We start from the raw sequence: 15,801 nt of genomic DNA, 5'->3' as shown, positions 1-15,801 counted from the left end.
GTTGGTTTCAGGAGTAGAAACAATTAAAGTTGGCATTGCACTAGTGATGTGCAGGCCGACCGGAAACTCGCGGGTCTGGCGGGTTCGGGCCGACTCCTGCACAAAACCTTCGGGTCGTGGGCGGATGCGGGTCGAGCTCTTCTCCTGCTCTCCCCGCCTGCGACCTAGTACTCCCGGCTTCCAGATTCCAACACCAGTATTTATAGACTTCCACCTGCCCCGCCCCTTTTGTGACATCACGGCGGGCAGACTTGAGTCTATAAAATGAGGGCAGGAGTGGGCCCGGCCGGTTCGTAAGGGGGCGTGTTAGGGTCGGGTGCGGTTTGAGAAATGTTAAATATTTGTATCTTCAGACCCAAACACTAAATGGCACCCTCTGTTAATCAAAATCTCTGCTTAAAGAAACAGTTCAGTGTAAAAATAAAAACTGGGTAAATAAATAGGCTGTGCCAAATAAAAAATGTATCTAATAAAGTTAGTTAGGCAAAAATGTAATGTATAAAGGCTGGAGTGAGTGGATGTGTAACATAATAGCCACTACTACTTCCTGCTTTTCAGCTCTCTAACTCTGAGTTAGTCAGTGACTATAAGGGGGGCCACATGGGACATAACTGTTCAGTGAGTTTGTAATTGATCCTCAGCATTCAGCTCAGATTCAAAAGCAACAGATGTGGCCCCCCCTCAAGTCTCTGATTGGTTACTGCCTGGTAACCAATCAGTGGAAAGCAAGAGAGCTGAAAAGTAGGAAGTAGTGTTTGGAGACCTTGACAAACAAGATCTGGCAATATAAGGCCAGTCTAAAGATTCTTATTTATTAAGATTATCTAGAGGCCCGCTGGCTGGATGTGGCCTCAGTCTTCACAATGGCTTCAAGAACTTTTTGATGGACGGAATAAGGTATAATCTTAGTAAAGTTCTGTGTGGTATCTCAGCGTTATATGAATTAATATTAGGGATGCACCGAATCCAGGATTCAGTTCGGGATTCGCCCGAATCCTTCTGCCCGGCCAAACGGAATCCTAATTTGCATATGCAAATTAGGGATGGGGAGGGACATATTTTGTCACAAAACAAGGAAGTAAAAAATTGTTCCCACCTCTAATTTGCATATGCAGAAAAAAAAAGTTTGGTGCAGAAAATGTAAAAAAAATGCAGAAAATGTAAAGTTTGGTGATACCGTTTATTGGCTAACTAAATAAGTAACAATTGCCCCTTCGTTCTGGCAGTAATAAGACATAAATGAATTCACATCCATCTCTGAAACATGCAGCATGGCAGATAATTGGTCCACTACATGTAAAATGCTGCACAGCACTGACTTGGGTTATATTCATGCCGGAACCATGCGGATATTCTCCTTAATTTCCTTTACAGAAAGACGGGAATGGAAAATTAGGACTGGCGGAGTTCAACATTCTGTGGAATAAAATTAAGAATTACTTGGTAAGGCTTGCACTGTGAACTTAAAGGGGTACTGTCATGGGAAAACATATTGTCAGTTTCCCAGCTGCCTCCAGTCATGTGACTTGCGCCTGCACTTGAGGATGGAACTACTTTCAGGCAGGCTGTTATTTCTTCTTCTTAATGTAACTGAATGTGTCTCAGTGGGACCTGGATTTTACTATTGAGTGTTGTTCTTAGCTCTACCAGGCAGCTGTTATCTTGTGTTAGGGAGCTGTTATCTGGTTACCTTCCCATTGTTCTGTTGTTAGGCTGCTGGGGGGGGAGGGAGGGGGTGATATCACTCCAACTTGCAGTACAACAGTAAAGAGTGACTGAAGTTTACAAGCACAAGTTACATGACTGGAGGCAGCTGGGAAACTGACAATATGTCTAGCCCCATGTCAGATTGCAAAATTGAATATAAAAAAAAATCTGTTTGCTCTTCTGAAAAATGGATTTCAGTGCAGAATTCTGCTGGAGCAGCACTATTAACTGATGTGTTTTGAAAATAACATGTTTTCCCATGACGGTATCCCTTTAATGTTTCAGTTGAAAGGGAAAATAAACACCAATATTGTTGATGTTCTTTTGTGATTATTTAAAAAAAAAATCTAGGTTGTGATGTATTACTAGGGATGCACTGAATCCAGGATTTGGTTCGGGATTCAGCCTTTTTCAGTAGGATTCAGATTCATCTGAATCCTTCTGCCCGGCTGAACCAAATCCAAATCCTAATTTGCATATGCAAATTAGGGGAGCGAAGGGGAATCTCGTGACTTTTTGTGACAAAACAAGGAAGTAAAAAATGTTTTCCCCTTCCCACCCCTAATGTGCATATGCAAATTAGGATTCGGTTCAGCTGAATCTTTTGCAAAGGATTCAGGGGTTCGGCCGAATCCAAAAAAGTGGATTCGGTGCATCCTTATTTATTACTTAGTATGAATTCACTTGAAATCCTAAATTTGTCCATGGAGACTCATTGTGGGAGTATTTAGTCAGACTCACCCTTTGATTGGTGTAAATAAGGCTTTCTGTCTCCTCCCACTGCAGAACATACCAGTAAGATAATAACAAAGGGAGCTTTTATTGTGCAACGTTGTTACTCTATGATAAAAGATGTAATAACTATAGAACAGACCCGGATATTGGGACTTGAACCCAGAAAACACAAATCTAACAGATATTATTATTTAACAGACAATATTCCGGAAGTATGACGTGGATAAATCGGGAAGTATGAGCGCCTATGAGATGCGTCTGGCGGTGGAGTCTGCAGGTGATTTGAGGGGGACACTCAATGGACTCAATATCTTGATTGAAAGGGGATTCTGGGCGCAGAAAGGGCGATTGCCTGGGCTACGATACATTCTTGTAAAAATACAAAGGACCTATTATTTTATAGCGTAATATCTGCAATACTCGTTGTTAGTAATGTTTAACCAGTTACCCATGCTGTAGTTAAACGGAGACTCCCAGCAACCTTTGGTTTCTAGTGGGAAGATGACAGTTGTGGTACAGTACAAGATCCCAGGTTGGCCATTTCTAATTCCTACAGTTTATTATTACTGCCTTACCCAGGTCCTCTTTGTTATGTTTTGGTAGCCGAGGATGAGTAGAGTATAACAGTGCTTTATTAGCAGACTCATGCAGCCATTAAACAACAGGAAGCAACTCTAACACCACGAGCTGTATAGAAAGTATGCACAGTATAAGTCTTGAGCACAGTGACATCTACAGGCCATTTGTATAAACATCACACTCTTCTTGTTTAACTCTAGTCCTCCTGCCAGGAAGGGTCTCCACAGGGCAAGAAGGAATGTTTATGTTTTGAAAGACTGCACATGCAGAGTGAGCACAGCGGAGCTCACAGGCGCCATCTTCTTCTCTTCAGTAATCTTCGTGTCTCCTTCCTCCCCTTTTGCAATTTCTGTCTTTCTTTTCTTTCGACGCATGCTCAGTTGTTTTGCAAACCGGAAGATTGCTCCAACTGCGCATGCGGCATTACGCCGCTCACTTTACTAAGATTACCGAAGATGGCGGCCGTGAGCTCTGCTGCACTCACTCTGCATGTGCGGTCGCTATTTCTAGAGGGGACAGAACTCTGGGCTAAGATGGGAGGCGGGCCAACGGAGGGGAACCAGTGGGGACTTAACATCGTGTGAGGTTTAGTTCTCCTTTAAGGGGCTGATTTAACAAGGATCGATTTGAAAATTCAAATTTTTTTTATGGTCAAAACTTTCACATTTGACTAGGGAGCTATCCAAATTTGATTAGAGTTTTTTTTAAAAAATGTGAATTTGATTTATCATAGGGATGCACCGAATCCACTATTTTGGATTCGGCCGAACCACCGAATCCTTTGCAAAAGATTCGACTGAATACCAAACCCGAAACCTAATTTGTATATGCAAATTAGGGGTGGGAAGGGGAAAACACTATTTACTTCCATGTTTTCAAAAAGTCACACGATTTCCCTTCCCTCCCCTAAATTGAATATGCAAATTAGGATTCGAATTTGGTTCAGCCGGGCAGATGGATTCGGCCGAATCTGAATCCTGCTGAAAAAGGCTGAATCCTGAATTCGGTGCATCCCTAATTTATCATACTCTGACCCTTTAAGAATTGGAATTAGACTATTTGCCACCTAAAACCTGCCGAATTTGGAGATGTTTGCTGCCTTATTGACTTTCGAGTTTTTTCTGGAGAAAAATACTCTAATCGAGTTTGATGGAATACAGTTCTGATTCCATTCGAGTTTTCGGGTCGTTTCAATTCGTCTGACTTTAAAAAATTAGATTTTAGTAATAAATTTCTAATCTGTGGGAGTTGAAAAAAACATGAATACGAAATTGACCCTTGATAAATGTGTCTCTAAATGTCACATATTGGATATCTTTCATAAAGTTTTTGTTTCAGAAAATGTGAAATGTTTTTCTATACCCATTCACTCATTGCTGATTCCAGGTTTCAAGTTGACCAACAGTCTGCATCAGCTCATCATCACCAGATACTCAGAGCCTGATATGGCCATGAATTTCGATAGCTTCACCTGCTGTCTCATCAGACTGGAGACTATGTTCCGTGAGTCCTTCTAATTCTCTCAGTTGGCTCAGATGTAGGGACACATTTAGGCAGCTAGAAGGACTGCGCCAATTGCATTTAACGTGAACACAACAAATGGAGCTGCTCAAACTGGTGCATGTTTCTGTTTTTTTGTATCTGTTTTTTATGCCTAATATGAAAAATTATGGACCTCTGTCCAAAAAGCAGAAATCCAAGCAACTCCATCTGCATTACAAGCAGCATAATGTTTTGAACAAAATTTATACCTTCACCTACAACTGTCCAAATTATTTCCTTTCCCTGTTGTAGATTTTCTTTTTTTAGCATTTCCTTTCCATACCCATCCGCTAGATATCACCTGACGTCCGTTCTCCCGATCAGATCCCTATACATTTTTTTTTTCTTGATATGTTTCTCTGAGAATAATCTCATATTTTCTTTCTTTCTCAGGATTTTTCCAGGGTATGGACCCACAGAAACAAGGAGTGATCAATTTTGACCTGTTTAGTGTAAGTCTTTTACTTGTACTGTTTGTCTTTCATTGCTCTCATTAAACTTTCTTTCCCTTCTGTTTTCACTAGGGATGCACTGAATCCACTGTTTGGGATTCGGCCGAATCCCCGAATCCTTGGTGAAAGATTCGGCCGAACCGAATCCAATTCCTAATTTGCATTAGGATCAGGAAAGGAAAAAGTGAAAAAAATTCTTCTTTTGTGATGAAAAGTCACGTGATTTCCCGGCCTGCAATTTATGTATGAAAATTTGGATTCGGTTCAGCCAGGCACAAGAATTTGGCAGAATCCGAATCCTGCTGAAAAAGGCTGAATCCTGGATTCAGTGCATCCCTAGTTTTCACCCTTTTTTGTCGACTAATTATTATCTGCCCATTTTCCGTTTTTTATTCTTCCAATGAAACTTGCCATTCACATAACAGTTATGGTACATGTATGCTGGCTCATTAATCTCAACCACTATCCATTGCTTCTCTTCCTGTATACCAGTACAATCAGAACAAGAAGTGGCAATACTTCTTACATTTGGTCGGTCAGAGAGCGTACCAGCTCAGCCCACGTATGTTTGGGTGTTTCCCATAGTGTCCCCTCCCCTAACCCAATATACTATACCGGCCTTCTTATATTTTTATCTTTTTTCCCTATTAATAACATTGGGATCAACCATCATTTTTACCGACCAGGCCGGTAAAATACCAGCCAGGTGGCAACCCTATGAGCAACATGTTCTTCCAATGGCCACAAAGCAGGAGCTTATTTTTGAATTCCAGGCTTGGAGACAAGTTTTGGCTTCATAAAAAACAGCTGTACTGCCAAACAGAGCCTCCTGTAGGCTGCCAGTCCACATAGGGACTACCAAATAGCCAATCACACCCCTTATTGGGCACCCCAGGAACTTTTTGCATGCTTGTGTTGCTCCCTGACTCTCTTTACAATTGAATGTGGCTCACAGGTAAAAAGGTTGGGGACCCCTGCTCTACAGACATTCATTTGACTACATTAGTGTAACGTGGCCCCAATAACCAGCCAGCAGAGCAAAGCAAGAAGTACCTAAATGTTCTAGTAAATGTAATGGCTAATCACAGATTAGAAAGAAATGCAATTTAGAGATTAGTTGCCTAGCGGCAAATCGCTTCTTCTTCGGGCGACTGATATCCCCGAGCTGCACTCGTTTCGCTTCGGCTTTTGGAAGTCGCCCAAAGTTTCCTCGTGAGGCATCTTCGGAAAACTAAGCGTTCCAAGTGCCATCCCGCCGACGATTTACATTCTAGCCGACAGGAAGGCAGATCATTTGTCCGAAGATAAGTGTTTTGTCGCTGGGCGAAATAGCAGCATGTGTCTGTTTCAAATGCTAAAGTAACAGCAGAAATGATCTGAGCTATTTGTGTTCAATGTCTGTCCATATCTTGCTGCCCTCTGGTACCGTCTTTGATTATGTTCTTTCTATCTCTTTTTTTGCTCTTAGCACCTTGTTATAGTTGCACTTTTTTTTCTCCGCAGTGGCTCCAAATGACAATGTTTGCATAGAGATATCTCTGCATGGGCTGGATTCCCCAATACTCCTGAGACTTTCTGCGAGTGCCTTCCAACTGCTGCCGCCGCTGCTGCTGTGCCAGAGCAATATAATGAGGATTTCTTTTAGGCGCCTGCTCCTGCGTGCTGTCTGTCTCATCACTCTCACATCCCTTGTCATTCCCCCTTTCTCTATCCTAAAGCACACTGTCAGATTGCTCATCTTTTCCACCTCCAAGTATGTAAAGATAATCTATCCTATCGTCATTTGGGGATACAGATGTGCCTGTTTAGGTCATGCCTGTGAGCAGATATCTGTAGTTACATGTATACTGTCACTTTGTATTGGATATTAGATGCCATAAATAAAGGCTCATCCTGTAACGTGTACTGGCAAAAAATATGCACTATTAACTAGGGATGCACCGAATCCAATATTTAGGATTCGGCCGAATCCTTCGTAAAAGGAGAAGGATACCAAACTGAATCTGAATATGCAGGGATGGGAAAGGAAAAAAAGTGGGGGACAAAAATGTTGCTTCCTTGTTATGTGATGAAAAGTCATGTGGTTTCCCTTCCAGGCCCTAATTTGCATATGCAAATTATTATTCGGTTCGGCCAGGCACAAGGAGTTGGCCGAATCCTGCTGAAAAAGGCCGAATCCCGAACCGAATCCTGGATTCAGGGCATCCCTACTATTAACACTTGTATAATAAATAAGGGGGTTTTTCTTTGCATATTCTCTTTGCACATCGCCATAAAGTTGGTGATTCTCCAATAATACATATTTTTCTACATTTGAAAAGCTGCCTTTTGTTCTTTGTCAGCTGATGGTATGTTGTCATTAGAAGATCAGTCTTGCCTTTTGGTATGAGACATTCTGCTGATACAGAGATTGGATTAGTAGCACTAAGCGGGAGAAGATTCCTTATCAGTCCATAGTCCAGTCCATAGTCCAGTTAATATCACACAGGTGGTTTCTCTGCTAGTGGAAAATGCACAAAACCACCCACCTTACTTGTACAGGCAGTTTTCAGCCCCAAAGTGCTCTTAACATACCATTTTGGGCCCATCGGAGCAGTTTCTTTCTTTTAAAGGAGAAACAAACCCCTTATTAAAAAAAAATAAGGGGCTTGTTTCTCCTAAAAAGTCAATGAAACGTGGTACAAGCCATTTTTGGCATTCCACTGCCAGCATAGAACCCACCTCATGTGGCATTAGCCTTAGGGTAAAGGCATATGGGGCCCTTTCAAATGCTTTCACTGCTGCATTTTTAAGTAGCCATGAACCAGCCCCCCATAGATTTACATTGCAAAAAATGGAAGCCTATAGGGGACCGTTTTGGACCAAATAAACATTGTGTTTCTTGGTGCCACATTTTTTGGCCACTTAAATGACCAGTAACATCAATTTTTTTTTTAGTGTAGAATGAAAAAAAAAAAACACAAGGACATATTAAACTTTTAAACCTCTAAGTCTTTATTAAGAAACTCTGCTTACGCTCCTCTTCAGAAAAGGCGATCCATCGTGCGGTGCTCGATTTCTCCTCCCTGCTTTCCTTATAGGAGATAGCCAGGGAGAAGAAATCGAGTGCCGCATGGTGGATCATCGCCCTGTTGCCTTTTCTGGAAAAGAGCGCAAGCGGAGTTTCGGTAAGTTATTTCAAAGTTTAATATGTCTTTGTGGTTTTTTTTCATTCTATACTAACGCATTTTTTTTTTATTTTTTTTTTTAAATTGATGTTACTGATCCTTTAAAAAGATTGCACTTAAAGTGCCACATATTCCATTAGAGTAAATGCTGCCTTTTTAAACTCTTAATCACTAACTAGTAATGTGCTGCTGGTCATTAGATTATTGACTCGGGTCCGACCCTAATCCGCCCTGTCCCAAAATAGACCCAACTCAGCTTGCTCTGCCAACGTGTTTAGTAAACCCATGTCTGGGGGGGGGGGGCAGTAATCACTATTTGGATATTTTGGGACTATATCTGTATTCACTCTCCCTGTCTGATGTATCGTTGCTGCCAGTAAAGTATTAAGGAAAAAATGTGTCGCATTATAAGCAGAGGAAGTGGAATTGTAACAAATGTAAAATGGATGGTAATAAACTGTCTAATAAACATTATTACAATGCAAAATGTGATTTATTTATTTATTTCTTTTAAATTATTTACAGTTTTATTTATACTTTGAGGACATTGATGGGCCAAGATATGTACACCAACACCTGACCGGAGCAAAGAGATTGGGCTGTTTAAAAGGATCCACGGTTTTATTTTTATAAGGATCCTGTATATGTTAATAATGGCGTTATCCTTTATTATTATTTTATTTATTGCCGGCTGCGTACAGTCACCACGATGTTGCACCTATGTAACATTGTCAGAGACTGTGCTCTTATATCAAACACTAAAATAAAGCCCAAAAACTGTAATTAAGTTAAAAAGTCAGATTTTATTTAACACAGAATTAAAAGACTAGGCATACAGACCAACTGGTTTTCCGCCTTACGCGTTTCATACCCTCTGGTATTTATTCATGGCTATGAATGCCTATGTTTTTATAGAATATTTAAACCAAAACAAGTAGGAATTTAACAAAAGTGCAAAGTTGTACAATGAGACCTCTCCAAATTGGTTATGGAGACTCAGGGGCCGATTCACTAAGGGTCGAATATCGAGGGTTAATTAACCCTCGATATTCGACTAGGAATTAAAATCCTTCGGCTTCGAATATCGAAGTCGAAGGATTTAGCGCAGATAGTTCGATCGAATGATTATTCCTTCGATCGAATGATTATTCCTTCGATCGAACGATTAAATCCTTCGAATCGAACGATTAAATCCTTCGAATCGAACGATTGGAAGGATTTTAATCCAACGATCAAAGGAATATCCTTTGATCAAAAAAACTTAGGAAAGCCTATGGGGACCCTCCCCATAGGCTAACATTGACTTCGGTAGCTTTTAGATGGCGAACTAGGGGGTCGAAGTTATTTTTAAAGAGACAGTACTTCGACTATCGAATGGTCGAATAGTCCAACGATTTTTACTTCGAATCCTTCGATTCGAAGTCGTAGTCGAAGGTCGAAGTAGCCCAAAAAAAACTTCGAAATTCAAAGTTTTTTTACTTCGAATCCTTCACTCGAAGTTAGTGAATCGGCCCCTCCGTGTTAAAAATTGGTGAAAGATTGCTCTTTAGACAAAATTCATGTTTACAAAAAGAAGCATTTGAAATATGAAAGACATTTATTTGAATGCAAATTTTAAATGAATTTATGAAAAATATTATCCACATTTATATACATGCAGCTATGTGTTTAGTGTTCACAATTTGAACTATTTAGAACTTGAGCCAATTCACCCTGTCCTGCGCTTTTGCGCATTGATCGTTACTCTGATAAATTTAAGGTAAATTGTGTCTGATGGCAAACGTGATCAGTCAGCCCCATAAAACTATTTGCGCTCACAAAACAAAAGCCAGAATTTTGAGCTCTGCTAAAAAGTTGTGAAGTATGTCGCTCTTAGGGGCAGATTTATTAAGGTTTCGAATTGCGAATTTTCAAGTCGGATTTTTGGTCAAAACTCACAAATTCGAGTTGGGAATAATTAGAATTTGAGATTTATCATACCTGGACCCAGGGAACAACTCCCATTTGATAGAACATCACCTAAAAACTGCAGAGTTCATGTAGAAGTCAATGGCAGAGGACCAATGACCCATTTGATGATGTTAAAAGCCTTCCTGACATTCATTTTTTTTTTGGAGAGTTTAGTTAAATTTGATTCGAGTTTTCAGGTCGGCAATATTCATTCGAGTTTTTTCTTTAATAAGATACTATTCGCAATTTGAGTTCATTCAAGGTAAAAAAAAAAACTCTATAACTCGACCTTTGATAAATATGCAACTTAGCATAATTTCAAGAGAAATCCTGCTCTGAATTATGTTATACAGGAATGGGATCCGTTATCCACAAACTAAGATATAATCATTCCATATTGGAGGCAAACCTATTGGGTTTATTAAAGGTTTCAGTTATTTTTTAGTAGAATTAGGGCTTTATCACATGGGCAGATTCGGGTAGATTTAGTCACATGGCGACTAAATTGCCTCTTCTTCGGGGCGACAATCTCCCGAACTGTCTTCCCCCTGCCTTCCACCCGCTAAAATGAAAATCGAATGTGGCAATGCACTCGCGGTGCCTCACGAGGAAATTTCGGGCAGCTTTGCCGCAGGCGATTTTTCATTTTACAAGGCAGTTTGGGGAGATTGTCGCCCCAAAGAAGAGGCGATTAGTCGCCAAGTCTTCCCGAATCTGCAAGTGTGTTAAAGCCCTAACGTATGAAGATCTAAATTTCAGAAAAGATCAGTTATCCGGAAAACCCTGGGTCCTGATCATTCTGAATAACAGGTCCCATACCTGTTTGTTCTCTAGGGCAATTGCACATTATTATATGTCTATGGTGGGCTCCATTATGTATGTTACAAAACAGTAAAGAGTGCACCCAACTCAGTAAGGTTTACATTCCAGATAAAAGGTAGGGTTTACAGTGTTACATGCTTTTAAAGGTCAACAACTATCTTTTAATATACCCTAATATAAGTATAATCTGACTATAAGCCGAAGACTGTCATGATTTAAGGAGGATTTACCCATTTGCCAGAGGAAGGATGAACTTGAAAGGGATTGAAATCTTAGAAAATATAACAAGCATGTTCTGTTTCTTTTGTTACATAATAAGAATAGTCACAAGATGACCTGGAATTAATTATCCCATCCCAGCGTAAAAAGCAGAAACATCTATTCCAACAGAAAAGTTGTTTTACTAAAATTCTACCGCTCAATATTGCAAATTCATTTTAGCCACTTAATATGTTGATGCACAATAAAACACAATTGAAATCATCAAACCATAAAGGAAAGCGTTTTTTAGTAAAGCGTTGTTAGTATATACAGTAGGTCGGTTACTGAATTAATGTGCACTTTGAGTCTTGTGTGTGCGTTTCCCTGCGTGGGGGGCTCAGTGCTCGTGTTACATCACTTGCGTGCTCTTAACTATGTTATTATAACCGGTCTTCCTGTTGTGGTTAAGTTGTTACATCCCTGCGCTTTTTAGCAGATTTCACCAATGATTCGTTTTTAAGTCAAGATATAGACCAGATGAACTGATTGTGGAGGTTGCAAGCATCACGTCTGCCTCTAGCAATACCTCTGTTTACCATCCCCGTAGCCCACCAAATCTATACTGCCATGCAACTAAGTAATTAGAATTTCACAGGGTATAGGGATAGCAGGGTAGTTTACCCAAAAGTTATTTAAAGGGGTACTTCACCTTTCCGTGACTTGTGGCGCAGTTGTCGCAAGACGGAAGATTGCTCCATTACGCCGATCTCATTCCGAAGATTACTGAAGAGAAGAAGATGTCGCCCGTGAACTCCGATGCCCTGAATCTGCACCGAGGGGTAAGTAAAGAGTTAGGGGCATTTTCTCGGGGTAACAGCTAGGCTGGGGAGGGGAGCAGGGAGGGGGGTGGATGTAGGGTAGAGGGGTAGTGTATTTTTCATTAAGGGTTGAATTCTTTAATAAGGAAAAAAAAAGTAAATATATAAGAAGACGAATTAAAGGCAGGTACTGCAGCCATTGGTGTGTTTTGCCTTTTAGACTAGTGGCACAGAGGGCTAACTTCTCCCATCTGCTCACTCTAAAGGCCCCCATACACGGGCCAATAAAAGCTGCTGACAGACTGAGTCGGTCTATAAGTTCTATAAATTCGGTCAAATCCTTAGATATCTTATTGGCTCGTGTGTGGGGCCATCCGACGGGCTTCCCCGATCAATATCTGTCCGAAAGTCAGCCGGATGCCGATCGGGCAGGCTTAAAAATCCCATTGCGGCTTCATATGTTTGTTGATAGGATTCCACTATCCGACCGCCCATATGGCCTCCATTCTGATCCGATTGTTGAGCCCTAGGGTAGAGTCCTGCACTGAACCATTTGTTAAACCTGAACCCGACCCGGGACCCGCACCAGTATTCTTACCTGCTTGGACCCGCTAGTGCTATTGAGAAGACCCACGGCCCGATCTGTGACCTGCAAACCCGCAGAACCGCCGACAGTGTCTATACCCACACCTGAAACTTCTACCTGCAACCCGCAGAACTCTACCCTAGGGCCCATGATTGGATCAGCCTCATATCACCCACCTCAATGTGGGCATATCAACAAACGAGCGGATCTCCCTGTGTATGGCCACCATTATAAGTGCACTGGCAGCAAGCCCGAACTGGCAATCTGTGAGTTCTGGCAAATGCCAGATGAGCTGCTGCAAGATGCCATAGACAGTCACTATATAGTGGGCTGGTGGGGGACTGGTTGGGCCTCACTGTACTTGAAATGCCAGCGCCTATTTTGAGTCCCAGACCTGACTAGCAGGCACATCTTCAGCCCGTGAACACACACATACCTCCCAACTGTCCCGTTTTCAGCGGGACAGTCCCGCTTTTGACAGCAGTCCCTCGTTTCTACTGGAAAGTCACGTTTTTCTCTGCACTGAAGAGCCAGAAAAAGAAACAAAGTTTCTGACTTAATTGGCTTTTGGCAGAGAGCCCAGAACAGCCACAGCTGCAGATAAGATACTTTTGTAACAATTTCGAGATAAACAAATACGTAATTGTAACAATATAAGATAACAGGTCCCTTGGGAGAAGTTAGACTCACGGTTTAAAGGGCAATTCACCTTCATTAGCAAAACTGTAATAACTGGAAAAAAAAACCCCACAGAAATATGTTCAAATCTTCATAACCTGCCAAATTCTGTAAAAAGAACATGGTAATTAGGGGGTGTGGCCACAAAAAATGGGCGTGCCAATTTGTTTCTCCCTCTTTTTATTTCCAAAATTTTGGGAGTTATTCTCACATGAAGCAGATTTTCTCACAAAAACGCAAAAGTGTTGATTTCTGCACCAAAAACTTGACAAAAAGCGACGTGACAGTCTTTGTGAGGAGAAAGTGACTACTGTATAAAGAGATATTTGCAGAGGATTCTGCGTTTTTTGCAGGCTGTGGGCAAAGTCTTAAATTAGAGGAATCCCAGTGAGAAAAACAAGGCTGACAGTTATGTGTAAACGTTCCAGTAATTAGTATGACACGTCCTGGGGAAGGAGTTACATTCTGACTGGAACGAAAAGCATAAAATCCCGCCTTATTTGATCAGCCAGTGGCTCTCTGAGCTGATTGGCCGGCAGCAGCGAGGCTCCTCCCCCTCGGTTTCCTCCCTTATAATTCGCAGCGGCGCTGAGTCTGTGAGAAGAGTTGAGAGCTGCGGGGGTGTCAGTTCAATGCTCCGAGTCTGAGCGAGACAAAACTGCAAAGTGTGGAGCGAGACGTGTAGTGAGTGACTTTAGTGTATAAATGTATATACTTACTCTAGTGCCTGTCCTGTATATGTCAGGGTTAGACAACTGTAGCTCTTGGGATGTTGTACAACTGCAGCTCCCACAATCCTTTGACTTCCTGTAACAACTCTGCAGTGTCAGGGTTTCCTTAAAGAGGTGATTCACTTTTAGTATGTTACAGAATGGCCAATTCTAAGCAACTTTTCATTATTGATTTTGTTATAGTTTTTAATCTATTTGCCTCCTTCTTCTGACTCTTTCCAGCTTTCTAATGGGGGTCACTGACCCCATCTTAAAAACAAATGCTCTTTAAGGCTACAAATGTATTGTTATTGTTACTTTTTATTCCTCCTCTTTCTATTCAGGCCTCTCCTGTTCATATTCCAGTGTCTTATTCAAATCATGGTTGCTAGGGGAATTTGGGCCCTAGCAACCAGATGGCTGAAATTACAAACTGGAGAGCTGCTGAATAAAAAGCTAAATAACTCAAAAACTACAAATAATAAAAAATGAAAACCAATTGCAAATTGTCTCAGAATATCCCTCTCTATATCATACTAACAGTTAATTTAAAGGTGAACAACCCCTTTAAGACCTTGAAATGTTTACTATAGCGCTGAGTTTCTCTAGTGTGTGTGCAGTCTGTATATTCTGATTATTAATCGGTCTTGTGTATCGGCTTCTGGCAGATATTATTTGACTTGTGCTGTTTTGATCATTTATGACGATCCCTAAGCAGCCCAGACCACACTGAGCATGTGCACAGTCTTGGTCTTGCAAAGATGTATAACAAAGTTACAAGATGGTGACTCCCTGTGAAAGCATAAATCATTTGTTTGATTAGGCTTGTGGTGCAGTAAGTTCATGTTTATGTTTAGTATACAAAATACAGCATTTCTAGCCTTATTCTATTTTAGACTTTAGTTTCCCTTTAATCACATTGCCAGTGCAACGCGCAGTCCTTGCCATACGATTTAGAGGTCGCAACTGCAAATGTTGTATATATTGTTTTAAAATGGAACATTTCTAGTCTTACTAATTGTCTTTTGGTTTTGATTTTTAGATCTGCCGTCTGAGCCAGATGAAGTCTTCTGTGACCAAGGCATAATATAAGGAAGGCGTCCTGCTCACAGAATCCCACAGATGCAATGCGATATCAGTTCTAACGGGAATTTCATGAGTCTCGAAAGCAAAGAGATTGCAAAGATGTCCGCCAAGGCTCCGATATACCTAAAGAGAAGTAGACGTAAAGGAAAGCTGAGAGACTTCCTGTCACCTGACATGATTAGCCCGCCCCTTGGAGATTTCCGGCACACTATTCACATCGGCAGTGGGGAAGGGGATACGTTTGGAGACATTTCCTTCTTACAGGGAAAATTTCACCTTCTCCCTCAGTCGACGCCTGGTTCCTCAACTACTTCTCCAGATGCAACACCACCCACCTCCCATGTGGATCTTCTCAACCCAACACCCTGCCATTCAGATCTTCTCTCGCCTCTTCTGAAGAATGCCATCTCACTACCTGCTATTGGTGGACCACAGCCTCTGTCCCTTCCACCGTCCCCACCAACAAAACCACCACGACTTCACCTGGATGATACAAACAAGGGTTCATTGGGTGACGTAGAAGAGAATTTCCCAGTAGGTGTATCTGCGAATAATCGCTTCAGCGCAGAAGAGAGCGAAGAACAAATTCTTGCCCATGCTGGATCTATTTTGTCTCTTCATGTTGATCTAGGACCATCTATTATGGAGGATGTCTTGCAGGTCATGGACCAGAGCTAAAGGGGTGCAGAGTCAGACTTATGGGTGTTGAACAATGGGGCTTCATTTTTTTTTAAACAGGGAAGTATTTTAAACACTACGGGGGTTATT

The 15,801-nt window shown here is 41.4% G+C and overlaps 2 protein-coding genes across 2 annotated transcripts in view; both read left to right on the top strand.

The window, feature by feature from the left end:
- The window catches only part of capn1.S (calpain 1, (mu/I) large subunit S homeolog), a 39,430-nt gene extending 31,524 nt beyond the window's left edge, over positions 1 to 7,906 (top strand). Inside the window, exons 18-22 of the mRNA XM_018259648.2 lie at positions 1,375 to 1,443; positions 2,641 to 2,719; positions 4,408 to 4,524; positions 4,957 to 5,015; positions 6,519 to 7,906. Of these exons, the coding sequence (XP_018115137.1) occupies positions 1,375 to 1,443; positions 2,641 to 2,719; positions 4,408 to 4,524; positions 4,957 to 5,015; positions 6,519 to 6,545 (351 nt within the window). The 3' untranslated portion in view covers positions 6,546 to 7,906. The remainder of the gene's footprint in view (positions 1 to 1,374; positions 1,444 to 2,640; positions 2,720 to 4,407; positions 4,525 to 4,956; positions 5,016 to 6,518) is intronic.
- A 5,863-nt stretch (positions 7,907 to 13,769) lies between these two features.
- On the top strand, positions 13,770 to 15,801 carry LOC108715176 (cdc42 effector protein 2). The gene is made up of 2 exons (XM_018260082.2): positions 13,770 to 13,921; positions 14,990 to 15,801. The coding sequence occupies exon 2, from the start codon at positions 15,070 to 15,072 to the stop codon at positions 15,709 to 15,711; it is 642 nt and encodes a 213-aa protein (XP_018115571.1). The 5' UTR covers positions 13,770 to 13,921; positions 14,990 to 15,069; the 3' UTR covers positions 15,712 to 15,801.

Source organism: Xenopus laevis, chromosome 4S (assembly GCF_017654675.1).
Source record: "Xenopus laevis strain J_2021 chromosome 4S, Xenopus_laevis_v10.1, whole genome shotgun sequence".
Taxonomy (NCBI): Eukaryota; Metazoa; Chordata; class Amphibia; order Anura; family Pipidae; genus Xenopus; species Xenopus laevis.
The sequence above is the reverse complement of the archived record's forward strand: the minus strand, read 5'-3'. Positions and strand labels throughout refer to the sequence as shown.

Excerpts from the sequence above, each read along its gene's own strand:
- LOC108715176 (XM_018260082.2), top strand. The coding sequence starts at position 15,070 with ATGCAATGCGATATCAGTTCTAACGGGAATTTCATGAGTCTCGAAAGC.